We start from the raw sequence: 18023 nt of genomic DNA, 5'->3' as shown, positions 1-18023 counted from the left end.
TAGATGTCGCTAAAAGTTACACACTGTAGCTTTAAATAGAATATATATTTTCTTGAAAAGGGTAACGAGAACCCAGCACACAAAAAAACTTCACACAATTATTGCTAGATGTTTGATTAACAAAATACGCGTTGAAACATTAAGGCAGTAAAATCAATGCTGAATGAGTTTTTTAAAGCAAGCACTTTAAATATATATAGTCCTTTTTCTAATAAGGTGTTTCTTTAATGATCATCAAATTTGTGTCTTTTTAAAACAAGATGTATTTTTATGACTGAGATTAAAAGGGCTAAAAAACAAACCCTCTTAGTCCACTATCTGACTAAAAAGAGATTACAGACTGCTAGAATCTGGCTATTTTGGCAGTTAATCCCAGCTGGATAAAGACATCACAAACAAAAAGTGATACAGCTTATTATATTTTCAGAAAGATATACATATGCCTTGCAGAGTTATTTCTCAAAGCCAACATTAGATGTATTTTGTAGCTACTTATTCCAATTAAAACAACACTGCTTGAGAACATTACCATATTAAAAGGAACTGGGACCTTTTAATATTAATCAGAGTAATATTGCTCTTTCTGGGAAACCAAAAGCCTGGGCCCATTTGTGTGACCCCCACAAGGGCAGAGCTCCTGCTTCCATAAATACCACCAAGCCCACCTGAGATGGCTTATCGGAGGGGCCTGTGTCAGAGAGATGGATAGAGCTACACTAAAGAGCACTCTGGTTCCACTTATCCATGAGGATATGTACTCCCCTATTCCCTAACACAGGCAGCTCTTGAATTTCCATGTGCCTGCCGTCCTGGCAATATTTGGTTGCAGTGCATATTAACGGTCTGTGTGGGCTCCCACATCTTTTTCCATTTATCTTATAGATCTACAGATTTTTTCCTATAGATTTGTGCTATAGATTTTTTTAATTTCTGATTCACTGCACTTCCAGGTTTTCTTTCTTTCTTTCTTTCTTTCTTTCTTTCTTTCTTTCTTTCTTTCTTTCTTTCTTTCTTTCTTTCTTTCTTTCTTTCTTTCTTTCTTTAGCATTTTCATAAAAACGAAAGTGAGTACTCCTCTTACATGTTTGATAATTTCTTTCAATATTACTTTTTATTGGACAACAATGAGCTTGATTAAAGCTGCACTTAAAACTTCTGAGAAAGCTATTCTTCTTTTAGTTTTATGGCAGAAAATTGTGGACTTGGACTGAACGTTTTAACAGGATATACTTACAGGTTCCTCTTGCTCGTTACTCAACAGCTCTCGCTATACGGCTCCTTCCCAACAGCAAAGCCCACCATGAACAATCAATAATTGGCATATAAACAGCTATGACACATTCACTAGTAGGGACACAACATTAATGATAGGCTTTGCATTGACCCACAACTTGTAGCACACTGGCAATCTTAAGCTTAAACAGGCAGGGAGGGTTGTGAGCAGCATCTAGTCTACATCAGCATGATTGACACTTTCTAGTGCACCTTTAGGAGTGTAAATTCACTGTTCTCTTCAAATTACTCAACCATTAATGTCTAACCTGCTGGGGAAAAAGTGAGTACAGCTGTGATGTTTGGTTCCATCTAAAAGGCCTTGCTTCGCTTATGGTCAATCAGAGAAGCTTAATGCATGTGCTGAGTATTGAGAGGTTGTTGTTGTTTTTTTTGATAGACATGGATGGTGGTCTGCATTGCTACAAAGGTTATGGGTCTGGGACAATCAGCCTGTTAGTGCTCATAACATGCATTTCCAATGGCATCAAAATGGTCTACATGGCTGTTATCCCACAAGGAAGCTTCAGCTACAGATGATACACAACAAAACTGCAAATGGTTCGCTAAAAACAGTGAGACTGAGTATATGGATGATTGGGACCATGATCTGTGGATACAAAGATAAACTGATCTGGTTCAGTGAGAGTCAAGCCTGTGAAGTTCCAACCAGTTAAAAAATTCCAACATGTCTATTAACCACAAGCAAACCTCGAAAACAACCACTGCCTTGCTAAATGGAATGGGGCAGGGCTTTCTCTGCCAAGACTTCAGACCTGATAATGTTTTCAGACCTAAAACTTATCAAGCATCAGCGGGGTATCATTAGAAAGAAGGATGAGGAGGGTGAGGTCTCTAACAGCCTCCAAAGTGTAAAAGATGATTGCAGGGTCAACCTGTAAATATCTAGTGAGTCCATTGCCCAAGAAAGTTAAGGCAGTCCTGGAAAATAAAGGTGGTCACACAAAATATTGACCCTCTGAAAAATGTCTTGACATATTCCCTGAAAGATTAATTCTCTTTTGTTGCCAGTGGTTTAGACATTAATTACTTTGTGTTGAGTAATCAGGAAGGGAAAATGCACAATATTAAAATATACACAAGGAGTATGTTAGGTTGTGTGATAGGGTATTACCTCCTTGATTCAAATCGAATTAAAATGAATCTTGAATTTGCAGATAATTTTAAATCAGGAAAAAATATTTCTTGGTACTTTGTACTCTACAAATATGGATAAAGATACTGATGTCAGGTTGGGTGGAAGTTTTAGAGGACCCAAATGCAGACATGAGGGAGGCAGAGATGAGTTCTTGTAGGTTTAATGTCCAAAAAGCAGCAACTGACGCAAAAATCCAAAATAACAAATACACTAAAACTACAATGTAGGAGACATACAGGAAAACACACATGAGGAGGCAGGAAACGACAAGGAAACAACCAAATAGTGACTGAACATAAGGTGTATAAATGGGAGGCTGAAGAAAGACCAGGGTAATCAGCAGATTGGGAGCAGGTGTGGATAGAGGAATCGTGAAGGGAGCTAGGAGAAGGAGACTGACACAAGAGGGCGACAGAGAGTAAACAAGAAATACATAAAAACTCAAAAATATAACCAAAAACAATAAGAATAACACAGAATGGAAATTAAACCAATAAATTTGAAAACACACAAAAAATGAATCAAAGTAAAAAAGAAAACTTGGAGAACCAAAAAGTGTAGTCATGACAACTGAATGTTTTTTTGACAAAATTCCATCAGTAAAAGAAGGTTAACTGCATTATGCCAAAACAGGACACTGGTACAATCTTGTCTATTTATTATGCACCATAGAACAAAAAGCATGTCATAATATATAATAAAATTATATGAAAATTATAAACATTTCATATTTAAATTGAATAGTTCAGTAAAATATTGGAGAAATTAAGCATATGTATAGTTTACTGTTTGTTTTTTGCTGTATTCTTTTATGCTTGTACATACAAAAATCTAAGATTAAAAAAAGAACAGCTTAATTTGTGTAATCTCCTGTATATTTCATGTTTGTGTGCAGGTAAGAACCCATCGCAGCAGTTTACAGCTGTGATCCATGTGGTAACTCCTCTGCAGTCCCAGATCTCTCCTGTGGTGAAGCTCATCATCGCCGTGGCCAAGTCTAAGTTCTGTGCACAGGTGAGAAAATCAATACAAACCATACTATGATCCCACGCTGTTACTCCTTAAAATAATAATATTTTTTAAACTATTTTCTGTGATAACCACATTAATAATTACATCAGTTCTTAATTTTTGATCATGGAGATTTTGAAAACACAGATTATGACCACATTTTTTTCAGTTGCATTTAAATCTAGTGGTCTTATCTTTACTTTTTTTACATAATTTTTATGTTTTTTTTATGGAATATTTGTAATGCTCAGGTTTGCTATTGTGTTTGAACGTATAATAGCCTTGAAAAAGGCTATTATATATCATGCCTCTTCAACTTTCACACTTAAAATATCCATAATTTATAAGTGGTAAAGAGACAATTTATTAATTAATTATGTATTAATTAACAGATAGATTTTTGATATTTAATTACCATTGATAAAATGCATCTAAATCACTTTTAAAATAGATGATTTTGCCCTCCCACGCTAGAAATTGAACTTAATTGATCTCACAATGGAGAAATTCACTCTCTGCATTTAATCCATCCCCTCGGGGAGCAGTGGGCTGCCACTGTGCAGCTCCTGGGGAGCAGTGTGGGGTTAACCCCCAGATGTCCCACTCACGTACGTCATGCAGAGTACCTGTCTGTCACGTTAATCAATGAGAACTGTTCCACATCCACCGATACCACCTCACCGTCCAACGTATTTTTTCTCCATCCGTCAATGTCAAAATACAGAGACGAGCAATTTTTTCTCCGGTCCAGCCAGGTCAAGATCTATAATTGCAATCGCACCAAACAGGAAAAAGAACATACAGAAGATCTGGTTTGTCAAATTAAAATAGGCTTAAAAGTTGAATGAAATCCAGTCAAAAGAAACTTCTTATCACAGGTATGGATGTAGAGATGCTGAGTTTGGGAGTAGAGAGCAAACATAGTTCATACAAACCAATTTTGTATGATCCTACTTATCCCTGTAACAAAAATCCACAACAAAAAGAAAATATTTGGGCAGAAACTGAACATATGATGGATACTGATGGGTATTTTTAATGGGTATTAAGGGTTAATTTCTGCAGGTTTTGCTCCTATGAATATAATAATAATATCGCAGATGCTCGGGAGGAACAGCGGAGGCTGTAGGCTTTGCTTTGCACAGGCAGTCTGGAACGCTGCAGGGCGGAGCGGTGATGGAGGATGTGGGATTTCGGGGTTAGGGTCCCCACATCCTGCACTCTGAGACCCAGAGTGCAGGATGTGGGGATCGAAATGGGTACTTGCAACCTTCTCAGAGCACAAGTGCACTGCTCTAACCACAAGGCCAACACTCCCCACTAGGGTTAGTTCAGCCCTAACCCTAACATCAGTGGATTTATGATACCTCAAATAGTTCTGTATTTTAAATTTCTTACCTTGTCATGTTGGACCTTAACATCAGTAGACTAAATACCTTCATAAACTGCCTACTTACCCTGTATAAATGACTTAGATGCAGATGACAAATTAATCAGACATTGATAAATAATCTGTTAGTCATTAATAAATGGTCTATTTGCCATTTATAAATGATGATTAGACTACCAATTCCAGCATGCCTAACCTATACTTTACACAAGAGCAAGATTGACATCAGCAAGGTTTCAGGTCAAAACAAGGAGTCAGCTCAGACCATAAAACCAGTGCTGACCAACTGACAGGAGTTTTTTGGACATCTTCAACCACTCTACAGCATACTGTACCCTGGTTCTTGACTGTGTGAAAATGTCCATCACCATGCCTGGACCTTAAAAATAATCCATCCCCTGTTTCAGCGATTATCTCCTGCTCTGACATAGTCACCATGAAGTACCTTGAGAAGATTCCCTGTACAAGCTTGCAGGAGAATCGTTTGACAGAGAATAGTGTCTCTTTAGCATTTCAGACTTTCATAGACTGTCTCAAAACCAGCTATACATTATGTAAATACAGCATGGTACATTCCAAGTATGTATGTTCTTGTTTTTATCTTAGATGTCTCCTCCATGAATGTATTTTAAATTTACGTCTGTTTATTGTATCAGCATTTTATGGTGGTGTGTTAGAAAAATGTTATTATGGTGATATAATGGCAACAATTTATCTTGATTCAGGTAATGAAAATAATAGACAGATATACTGTGGCACTACATTAGCCTGCTCCCTGTGTTGTTGCTTTTTCCATAGATCGTGGTTTTATGGAACTGTGACAAGCCTTTACCTCCTCGAAATAAGTGGCCCTCCACCAGCGTGCCTCTCACTGTCACTGAAGGACAGACCAAGGTAACAGCTGCTGGCTTTTTGCATCCATTATTGTGTTGAAATCGACTTCAAGCCGAAGAGATGAAAGCATTTATCTGCACTTTAAAGATATTTACCAAAAGGTGCTCCAGGAAATTAAACTTCAACGTTAAAGCCCAGGCTTTTTTTTTTTAAGGCAGATAAGATGCAGGTCTCCACAACCTTCCATACAAATAAAGTTCAAGTTGACTACTCTTTAGGCATGAATAGTGTTTAGATGCAGTATTTAGTCTGCAGTATTGTCTGTTAGTGTAAAATATAGATCAGGAACTTTTTCTGTACAATTATAACAAGCCTCCTGTTTGTTTGTATGTGTGTTGATGCGTTGATATCAAAGTCAAAGATGTTTAACAGTTTTGGTATGCAGAGTTATAGCTTTACGTTCACACCAAACAAGTTTTTGGTGTAAAAGCATCTGACTTACATACAAAGTCTATGGTGGACAGCAATCAAGCAGCACCAAGAGGTACCGTCAAAGCGTCTTGGCGTTCCAGCATTGGGGAATCCCAGTAGTCGATGCTGGATTCCAGAAATCTGAACTTTAGCAGCTTAATGCAAAGTTTTAACCAATCAGAAAGGATCACCCAGAAGTTTTGTGAGAGATAAACACTGCATCAGGCTTTTAGCTAGGAATATTTAAGTTTTACACCTTAGTTTATCACATGTTTATGCTTTGTGTGCCGTAGGGTGGTTCCAGGGTAGGATACCCCTGAAAATTTGGAAATTTAGACTCTCTGAAATGCTATTTTCTGCAGTTTGAGGTGGAATCCAGTTAACTTTTTGTCTTGATTACAACAAGAATGTGGGCTTGATGATGCGAAGGATGCGGAGTTCAGGCACAGACAGCGGCAGAGCCAAGTGACAGAGAATAACAGGGCAAAAACTACTGTGAAAAGAGGGTAAAAAGAAGTCTACATAAAAACAAAGACTAGAAAGCCACGTCAAAAAAACTACGAACCCACCTCAAAAAAAGAAAGAGCCGGCCGAAAAACACAAACACCAAACCAACCGCCAGGCAACGGCAACGGCAAACCCCAACCGCAACCGCCCGAAGCTCAAGCGCCCCCTTGGGGGTTTATTGCTATTGTTCGTAGCGGCTGGAAGTAGATGTTAGCAATTTTCAGGTATGTGGTACAAACAGCAGGCACCAGAATAATAAAAGCAAACAAATTTTGCAGGCAGGTTTTGACATTTTAAGTTAATGAAGGAACGCTATGAACAGCAGAAACATGCAAGAGAAGGAGAGTTTTGTGTCAGAGGTTGTGTGTGAGTCTACTCCGATATACATTTTTTATTTAGAGGAGGAAAGGGGGGACAAAATTGTTGTGGAAGAGGACATCAGCGCAGCAGAAGCTTCGTTTTGTGTAGAAGGCTTACAGCCGTACATGTTTGAGCCCTTGCCTCGGAACGCTGCCAGTTCTGTTAGCTCTACGACTGGCGAAGATACAGACGTCCATCCCTGTGAACACCGGGACATAAAGTAAATGATTTTTTCTTATTTCAACCGTATTTTAGTTGCGACATATGAATCAAGATCCTATGACTGAAAATAAATGTGATGATTGGCCGAATTTAGGTGTACAAGCTGACATATAACTAACTGGCCTGCATAAAATAATGGGGAAAAAAACACAGATTTTATATTCATATTTATTTATTTTTTTTAATAGAAATTTTCTAACTTTTGGGACAATATGGTCTGGTAAAGAGTACATTTATATACATGTTTAAGCCAGAATGATTTTAAATTTAAATATGACTTCCCTACGAGTTTAAACAGTTTCAGAGGAGTGATTGTAACGCTCTGCAGCAGGAGCGCTGTCTCTCTCCCTGCCAGCTCCCAGATCAGCTTCTCTGATTGGTTTATGTGGTGGGTTGAGCAACAATAATTCAGCTGCTTCTGAAATTTTAAATATTTGGGCAAAGTTTCTGGAGGAAAATAGGGCGTACCAAAGCTGTACATCCCAAATACAAGGCTTACAATTTGTCATTTTTTTTAGTAAAGGGCATATGATGTGGCAGCTGTGATTGCTTCTGCAGAACTGTCTCAACACGAATAGTAAATAAATACAAGAAGTTAATCTCCACAGGTTTTAATAAGCTAGGAGAAATTATGTTTATACAAAGGAAGAAAGCAAGCACTGATCATTATAACTTTTGTTCTTACTGAGCTGTGAACAGTTTATAAACCATTTTATATTCACTTTAATCCGGTATTAATGGCAACAGGAAATCTCCGACAGCCTGCACGACTTCAGAGAGCTTTCACTGGGGAGTCCTAGCACTGAGGCCAGACGGTATGTAGGGAACTGCCGCTCTGAACGAGAGGAGAATATTTTAGCAGGATCATAATCCTAATGAACTGACTGAACAGTGACCTTTTCAGGTGAGAACCAAAGCGTAAAGCATAAAAGCATCATGACCAACGTTTGGCCTGGTGTACAAATTTCAGAATTTAAGTGTGTTTGATGCCCAGAACGTGTTCCCTGTGAATGTACCATAAGGTGGGAGGGGCTGATGGTGGGAGTATGGGATTTGACCTTCAATACCATAGACACTTTCAAGATATTGATAATCCACTCACCAATATATCATTTATATCTGAATATTCACTTAGAGTTGTAAGGGTCTAGTGCCTATCTCCAGTGGCCATTGGTTGATAGGCAGGGTAAACCCTGAAGAGGTCATCGGTCTACGACAGCGCAACACAGAAACACACAAACAGCCATTCACATACAGAAACAAAAAAAAGGAGTGTCGAAAGTCAAATTTAAGACTATCTTGTATTATTTTCATCATTATATTTATGATAATAGTAAAGCATGATGATTAACATTAATACCCCAAAACTGCTGAATTGTGGATTTGTTAAAGTGAGTGGTGGGAGACCAGGGCATTTGCTTCCTAGATAGAAAGCTAAATCTCTTATTTGACTACAACTCCCTGAAGGCTCAGTTATAGTCATGTTGAGGGTGGGCCCTCAGGGTTCCGGTGGTGGTGTTCAACCCTAAACAAATGCTGTTGACTATTAGGTTTGTCGCTGACATTGATATAGTTTTCTTTGAAAACCTCAGGGGGCAGAACACAACATAATCTGTGAAAATGTAGTGAAACATAGAAATGCTTAACATCATAGAGCCAAAATGGCTGCATATACAATGAAAAAAATTTTTCTTGTTAACATGAGTCTTTTGCTTGCAACAGTTCACACCCTTTACAAGATTGTTATAGGAAAGTTTATACAAGACATCCAAAGTTTATGCAAGACATCCAAGTACAGCTTAAGTACAGCAAGGAGAGGAAAGAGCAGGAAGAAAAAATGGAGAGTTGGTTCAGCTAATGCCCAGAACGTCCGCAACCCCTAGGGAGTCGACAGAGGTACTGCTATGGGGTTCGCAAAGTTTTGATTGATTAGACTGTTTTTGTATATTCCCTGCTGCAATTTTTTACACAAATTGAAATATCTTTAAATACACATAGACATGAATTCAACACAATGCAGTAAACAGATAAATGGAGGCAGAAGATGTCTTTCAGTCATCAATGCACACATTCAGTGACACACAGGAGCTCTTTCAAGCTGGGCACCGTTTCATTCACAACACCTGTCCCATCAACCAGGAATTAGAATCAGAAATAAATTAGTAATCAAAGGGCGAAATTACTTTCGTTACATCACTCTATATGTAATAGAGTAACTATAAGACCAGTTTGATATAACACAAGTTCATACAATATATATAATTAGGGGGTCCCTGCTCCATCTTGCAATCAGTTTGAGGGTCCTTGGCCTGGAAAACGTTGAAGACCCCTGGTTTAGTAGATATTGTCAGATTCTGTTAAACCTTCGTGAAGGACTTAGTCTATTTAATAACTTGCATTTATGTTTCTTTTACACACTTTTTTTTCTGTTTATTGTCTTTCTTTTCTGTTCCTTCTGTTATTTAGTAAAAGATTGATTTGTGTATGACAAGTTTGCATGTCTTTCAAAATGAATGGAGCGTTAAGGACTTAGGAGGAAAATACAGAGGTGCATGAGCAGGCGCCACAACAGTTTGCAGAAGGTGTGCCTAGTAGTGCGGATGACACAATTGTGTCCCTGTCAGCCACTGTTACATCCTGTTCAACGTGTTAATTATAAAGCTAGCTTAGGCCAGACTCCTACCCCCACTCTGGATTTGTAAAGGTATATTTCCAAATATTTTTGGCTGCAATGTTTTTTGTAATAGTTTATTGTTTTTAGCCAATAAGCTACTACTTTTACGTATGCTATAGTAGAGTGAGACTCATGCCCACACTGTTCCTGAATCTGGTTTTGCAGCTGATTCAGATGCAAACTGACTAACTTCATTTTCTTCTCTCATTCATTAAGCATTTTATATATTGTACAATAGATATATACTATACACAAAACCATATACTGGAAAACTCAGTTGGTTGAGTTTTCCAAACAACCAAGATTTGCACAAGGGTGTCAAATATTCTGGTGACTGTCAGCTTTTATGTAATATTGGAGTAGTATTTAGCACAGATTCCGGTCCCTTTTTTGTTGTTTACTAACATGTGTTTGCTTACATGGTAGTTTAAACAATTTTTAAAAAGTCGGTAGCGGACCTTTTTTTTGTCAAACAAAGGTCTAAAAAAAACACAGCTCCAGTATTAGATATATTCAGTTTTGAAAATAGATCCTCCCAACTGTAGACAATTATACTATCCACAAAGGTTTTTTTTTTTACAAACCAAAAGGCAACCAAAGTGCTGTAAAATAAGATGAAACCAGAAATGACAACAACAAAAAAAACAAGTTTCACAACATACTTAGAGAATTAAATAATTTCAATTCACATTTCAATGTAGGTTATTTATATAGTGCCAGTTCAACACACACGTCACCTCAATGCACTTTACAAAGTCAAATTAATCAAACCTTAGAGACAGATTAGAAGATCAACTATAAAAGGCAAAGAAAACACAAATACTGGCCTAATGGTACTGCACCATGGAATTTAAGGCGTTTTAAAGGTGAACGGAAATCTTAGAAAATTCTACCTTTGTGCAGAGAAAAGGAAACTGTTCCAGAGCCGAGGAGCTAAGGCTGAAAAAATGTACAGTAGTCTGCTCTGGTGCCAAACTGAGTCCTGGATATCTTAGGGGTCTATTGAGCACATGGATGGTTATAAAAGCTTTATAGGTTACAGAGCTGCTGGACCATTTAGACATTTAAAACAGAAAGCCAATTCTAGCCAGTGACAGGATTATAAAACCAGGGTGTGTTTATGTGTTTATATTGTTGTTAGTTCAAATTTACTTACACTCTGTGTAAAACATTTTTCTTTAATTTTGGTAAAGAGAAATTCTAAATCCTCTAGACCAAGTTCTGATTGAAACCAAAGCCAAATATTTAAAATATGTCTGCATCAAAACCAACTGAGAGTCCTTTTAACAGAGCAAAGGAGATAATAGATGAAGTGCAGCATACAGTTTAGTCTAATAACCATCTGTCGTTGCCCATCAAAGCTCTGATGCGTTAGTTATTTCTATGTAAAAACAAACACTTAAAGTAGTGAAAGTTAAGGCTTGAATTTTTATTGCGAGTCATTAGAGCCAAAGGAGTGCGACCGGATAATGTCATTTTTAGCATTACTGTTTAATATTCTTTCTTCAAGAAGACTCAGAAGCTAAACAACCTCACAGCTGTTTTGAGTTGTTTTTTTTTTTTTTTTTTTACACTTCCAATTGTACTCATTTTCCCATTAGTTTTGACGGTTCAGCCTCTAAAACATACACGAAACCTCCCACATGCCCTCTATGTAAATGTCTCCCTGTGTGAGACTCTCATCTTGTAGGCTAATTGCTTCTGTTTGTTTTCATGTAAATGTCTCCCCCTTGAAAAAAACAGGCGCGATGTATCCACGGGTGACAGTAAAAAGCCTCTTGCAGTGTGTGTGGTCCTATAATTAGTCATGGGGTATATTGTCTTGCTGCCAGGACAGATGCTCTCGGGTGTGTTTGCTTCACTTTCTCTTTCCTCCCACTGTAATAACGACAAACATGCACGCTCGGAAAGTGTCATTTGTCTCAACAGGGCGCAACAGCACAGTAATTTGTTGTTGGCTATGACTATTTCTACTCTATAATGCTGACTGTTCTACTCCATCAGCAAACCTTTACTACTTCTCTGTTGTCAGCCTCAGACTCTGCTTCTGTCCACTGTTTCTAATCTCTGTTAGATCAGCTGAAAAACAGGACTCCAGACAAACGTTTAGCTGCAGCCGCGACAAACCTGGAGGCAAAAATACTTTTTTTTTTTTATACTAGTTTTAGGGATTTGCAGGTACAAACCTTTATACACATTTAAAAATATATAAATAATTAGAATTCTGGCTTACAGGATAAAAAAATGTCCATTGCTAAAGGAAGCACTTTTAACAATGCAAATTGCCAATCTGTTTAATCTAAATAAATTCACATCCATCTTTTATGACAAAAGACATGAGATCTCAGGAAAGTTTCCTGTAAAACATGTAGATATGGACCAAGAATGAAAAAGATGGAAGAAGTAAAGGGAAGTGATGAGGATAACACACAGATCACTGAACTGCCACAGGTATCAGATGGATCTAATCTCTGTCCAGACACCAGCCAGAGGAAAGCAGTGGGAGATGGGTGGGGGTAGGTAAGGCTGGTTACCCAGACAACTACAAAGCCTGCATACTATTTGATATTCCCAATATGTTGTTTTGAAGCCTACATTTACTGGGCAAAGAGGCATATCTTTGTACCGGTTAGGTTTTACCACCTTACTCAAATTGATTTAAATAATATAAATAAGCAACTATCATCCAGTTGAACAATTAAAACAAAGAGGATGGACTGGATGGGCAGACTTTCATCTATTCTATCATTTTCAATGTCTGTATAGTTATGAAAAACTCCTTGCAGCAATTACATATACAGAAATGGAGGCATTTCAAAGTGTACCAATTGTTCTGCTGACCAGAATCTAAAATCAAATGCCTGATTGATGATTGGCTCATCCAACTCTATGTTTTTCTTCCAGACCCCATCTCAACCAAAAATATTATTTAGCAAAAAAGGATTTTCAACTGATTTTGACGCTTTGTACCAAAAAAGAAAAAGACAAAACAAACAGAAAAAAACTTTTTGATAACAGTTTTGTACAGTAATTTTTAAACCTTACAAATTTTCATGTATTTTGGTGTTTGCTGTCTGGTATTATTTATGTATATATATATATATATATATATATATATATATATATATATATATATATATATATATTTTTTTTTTTTTTTTTTTTTTTTCAACTGTGTCTTGTCTGGCAATGTGGCAATAATAATTGTCTTGATGCCAAAAAGAGCCCAACAGATTTTACTTTCACAAGTGGAGCAGTACGGCTATCCCCATAGTGTTCTGAATGATTTATGCATATAAATAGCTTTATTATAATTATGCAGGGAGTTTTACAGATTATATGGACACTGCAATGTAAGTAGAACAGGAAAGGAAAAAACTGAAAAAAAAGAGAAAAGATAAAAGAAGAGGAGATAAAAGGGAGATAAGGATAACATCTTCACTCTGCTTCATCACCTGCAAAGAGATGTAAAAAGAACAGCACAACCAACGGACATGGTACAAGACATTCAATAAAGTAACACCTTGGTACTATCGCTGAAGTATAAGTAGTATTATTTAATCTGACATGTATATTGTAGTAGCTGAAGATAAGAATATGGGCTTTCTGTATGGAAGTGAATCTCTAAATACCGGGAATCAAGCACCTGTAGTTGTTTGTAAGAGTGCACTTGTCATGTAAAGTCTATCCAAAGGATAAATGCTCAATAGTGGTTGTGAAGAGCCGAAGAGGCGCCCCCCCCACACACTGAGTCCAGCGCCGGGAGACCAAAAGGGACCCCAAGAGCAAAGGCACCAAGGAGGGGGCAAACCCAGGCAATCCAACCCCCCACCAAGGGAGGAGGAGAAACGGCCCAGAGGAGGTCCCCCAGCCACCGCAATGCTGGAGTGCCCGGGAGCCAGTAGAGCCCGGGACAAGTCCGAAGGCTCTGCTGGCAGCCAGCCACCCCAAAGTGAATCTGGCCATGGGCCCCAGGGATCCGAGGCCCCTGACAAAAAAAAAAAAAAAAAAAAAGCCTAAACAAAACCTCCCACCCTATTGCCCCCACTCACACCACACAGTCTCTGTGAAGATGTCTGGTATTAGTATAAATAAAGATACAATCTGTCATCTTCATCTGTCTTACTTTTTCTTGATCTTTGTCACATTAAATTTCAGATTTTTACTAAAGAAGTTATTCGCTCAACTTTGATGTAACTTTCAGGCTGTAAATTCAAATTGTATTATTGGTCTTGACAGTAGTTGAAATTTAATTCACATTAAATTTTGTCCTATTGGAAATGAAACCAAGTAATATTAACATGTAGTCAATTTTTTAAGGCTTGTAGGTGAAGAAAAATGTGGTCTAACTCAGCCTATCCCGTAATGCATCACGCTGGCATACCTATAATAAGCTAAGCTGGCCTTCCAGATCACTATTAAGTTTCTGCCTTGTTCGAGCTTCTCTGTTGCATGTTAATAATGTTGCAGCTGCAGCTCTTGTCTGCATGTTAAACTAAGTCAATTTTTTTTCCCTCTCTAAGCCAAGGTAGTGATGAGTTGTTGTTGTTTATCTATTTGTCTCTAAGTAACATGGGGGGAAAAAAATAAAACTTTGCAACTACTTTAATGAATAGATTTATTTGCAAGGGAAGGTTTGAATACAGTTAAAGCCAGAATTATTAATGATAACAGTGGAGCTAGGTCTAAGGTATATTTGTTTATGTTACTAATAAGTTTCTTTTGATTAAAATTAACATTTGGATTATTAGCACTGCTTTTCTCAACTTGGCTCTTGTCAGATTCCTTTTCAAGAGTCAAGTTGAAGGGGATAAATAGCTGGGAGTGGAGGGAGGTAAAGATTAGGGTGATAGCAAGGAGGCCTCCTAATCTGAAAGACTTTGAGCTCCAAATATAAACCACCTTGAATAACTATGAAAACATGTAAAAATCTGGCCAGAAATTATAACAAGTGTTTGATTCCTCTAACAGCTATAAAGACTTTTTTTTTGTCAGATTATCAAGAATTTTAAAAGGGTTCTGAGGTGCCATTTATTTGAAAAATGGGACCAAAAAATACATTGGATTCTAAATCCTCTTTGAATCAATTTGACTGTATGATGTGGTTTAACTGTAAAGTGACTTGATATGACATGTGTTGTGAATTGGCGCTATTTAAATAAACTGAATTGAACTGAATTTTCATATGGGCGTATGAGATAGGCCTCCCTCATTTCCTCTCAAACATAAGTTTTGTCATGTTGGTTGTTCAAGGCGTCTAACATGCAGAAACACTCGTGAGACTGGGAAAAAGTTCAAAAGTTTATTTACAAAATATACAATGAGTATGAACTGGTCCTTGGTTCGGCAGATAGGTCACGAGGGGAACACCACTGAGGAGGACAGAGAGGTTAGTGTTGATCCAGGTTAATTGCAGGTTTTCTGATGTTGGAGTTAATACCTGCTCAAGGGTGGAACGGAGCTGCAGGCGGGGAACCTTGAGGGTCCAGAGGCTAGTCGGCAGGCAGAGGGCTGAGGGCAGAGGCAGAGGCTTAACTGAGTGCAGGCAGGCAGATTCCAGACAGAGATAATTCTCCAGGATTTCAGGTCTTCAGACAGGACTCAATCTTTACTGGCAAACACTCTGGCAGGGAAGTGTTAGCCTCCTCCTCCTTAAATAGGGCTTCCTGATGAGCAGATGGAAGACAGGTGTTGCAGTCAGCTCATGCCCCCAGGAGATCTCGTGCGATCTGGTGGAGAAAGTGGACCAAGCCTCCAGATCCCAACAAGCTTTACAGTTTAAAAAAAACTAATTTGGATAACCAATAGTTATGGGCTTAACCTTGGTGTACCTTTAACTTCCAAGTAATATGGATGCTTATTTTGACATTCTCAAGAGAGGAATACACAATTTCAAATATCTCATTAATTAAAAATAAAAGCAAGCAGCAGTTGTTGTTTTTTTCCTGTGCCCTTGTTGTACAAAAAGAACTGTGACACCTTCTGTAAACAGGGTGAATTTTATGGATAAAAAGTTCAATGGAAGAAGAAGAAAGTGTGGCAGAAAATATTGAGAATGTTATAACTAATTAAGATTAAAGGAATTCATGAAAAGCTATTTGTGTTGTAATAAACAAAAGAAAAACAACACAGTCATCAAAGTTTGATTTAATGATAAGGAGAATATGTTATTTATTTAGCATCTATGATTGAGAAATGCACACCTGTAAACATCAGTAAAGCTTTTCAGCTTTTTGAAGTACATTTTGTAAATGAATGCAGCTTATTATATTTTGAAATAATGTACAGTACCATGCAAACTTTTGAAGAAACACCAAAGAACTTTTCTTTTCCCCATTCATCAATTTCTGCACCTTCATTTGTTTTCTAAAGAAACAGTTGAATAATTCATGCTTTAATTACGAGTCAATAACTTCAGCAGCCATCTTTAGGCTGATGGATCAGGGTCCCCAATGTTTTTTGTCAGCCACTGAATTGATAATCACAAAAAAGCTATTAGGCGTGCTCGCTGATCGACAGACCCACTGTAGGGGGTGAAACAACTATTTGTTTATTAGCTCTAGACTTTTTTTCTCTCTACCAATAACATTCAATTAAAAATGAAATAAAGGATGTTTCCTTGACCTTTTAAATTTCTTTGTCTCTGCAGAGTTTAATTAACTATATATGTTTTAATTTTTTTCTTGCTTTGAATTCATTAGACCATATTATGAATAATAATATACTTTTTTTCTGCAGACGATGAGCAGTCGTTTTTTCCCCCACGACATCATCACCACCGATGCCGTGCTCAGTCTGGATGAGGACTCTGTTCTCTCAACCAATGAGGTGAGGATGTCATTCTGATGGCATATGATGACACCAAAAACAAACATCCCATATCATCCAGATTCAAAGATACTGCTTTAACATGTATAACAGATAATGTAAATCTCTTGAATCTCATAAAAGACGACGAAAACTTTAAAATAAAAGTCCCTGTTAGTGCAAACACTTAGGGCCTGATCCTGGTAAGGTTTACATGTCTTGAAAAGTTGCAAACATTGTTTGTACACAGAACAAATCTTCAAATGCGGTGCAAAGTGATTTGTTTTACAATTTTGCATGCAATGGGGCAACAGTGGTGTAGGATGCAGAAGTTAGGTTCAAACCCCGCTGCATCCATCTCTGTCGAATCCTTGCATCACCTATTGATGGCGGTTAGAGGGCCTGGTGGGTCCTGTGTACAGCAGCATTGGTTCTATCAGTGTGCCAGAGGGCAGCTGGTGCTACAATGTAGTTTGTCACCATCAGTGTGGAGGAATGACTGAATGTAATGTAAGGTGCTTAAAATTCCCCTGACTTTAAACATTTCTGTATAGGTAAAAAAGATATGTATTTTTACTGTTTTTCAAGGCTGCACAAAACTGTTTTAAACTAAATTTCTTTTTGTGTTCACTTGTGCATACAAAATGACAAAATAAAATCTGTCTAAACACTTACCATGCTCAAACTTGGGGAAAAAAGCTTTTCTTGTGATTCTTGATTTTTTTTTTTTTGGTAAATGATTCGCAGCCCCAGTTTTAACCAGTTGAAGATATATTATTCATCACAAGCTCTGCTGGTTATAAAGAGCATCGCAGTAAGCTAATCAAGTCATGATAAAAGCATGAATTCAAATCTTAAAATGATGCTGTAAAAAATGCTGTGAAATGATTAAAGCTGGACTTGACTGATTCAGTTTTTGGACTTTCTCCACTTTATTTTTATAGATTTTTTACAGGTATACAACAAGAACATGACAATGATTAATGTCCTTTAGTGAGTCCTTTAGCATTTGTCACAAAAAAAAATAAAAGCATTAGACAAACTATAAATAATATTATATAAAATAATTTGTTCATTTACACTTTGGACATACTGAAAGTAAAAAAAAAACACACTTTATGTAGTTTCAACCAGTCAAATAGAAGTGTCCACACCTTTATTCATAACAAATGGGGTAAAAAAGAACAAAAAAAAGAGGTTGAGATAGGGGTTCTTTATGGCTTCAGTTGTTCTAAAATGGGTTTCCAAATTTTGTAATATTTTTCAGGATAGTTTATTAAAGCTACAGTGTGTAATAATTACCGGGATATACAGTA

General features: G+C 37.4%; 1 protein-coding gene across 1 annotated transcript in view; it reads left to right on the top strand.

The window, feature by feature from the left end:
- The window catches only part of LOC107082854 (exostosin-1-like), a 328874-nt gene that overhangs the window by 293579 nt on the left and 17272 nt on the right, over positions 1–18023 (top strand). Inside the window, exons 8-10 of the mRNA XM_015371737.1 lie at positions 3327–3445; positions 5631–5726; positions 16639–16728. Of these exons, the coding sequence (XP_015227223.1) occupies positions 3327–3445; positions 5631–5726; positions 16639–16728 (305 nt within the window). The remainder of the gene's footprint in view (positions 1–3326; positions 3446–5630; positions 5727–16638; positions 16729–18023) is intronic.

The sequence above is a fragment of the Cyprinodon variegatus genome, unplaced genomic scaffold, assembly GCF_000732505.1.
Source record: "Cyprinodon variegatus isolate N-32 unplaced genomic scaffold, C_variegatus-1.0 Scaffold64, whole genome shotgun sequence".
Taxonomy (NCBI): Eukaryota; Metazoa; Chordata; class Actinopteri; order Cyprinodontiformes; family Cyprinodontidae; genus Cyprinodon; species Cyprinodon variegatus.
The sequence above is the reverse complement of the archived record's forward strand: the minus strand, read 5'-3'. Positions and strand labels throughout refer to the sequence as shown.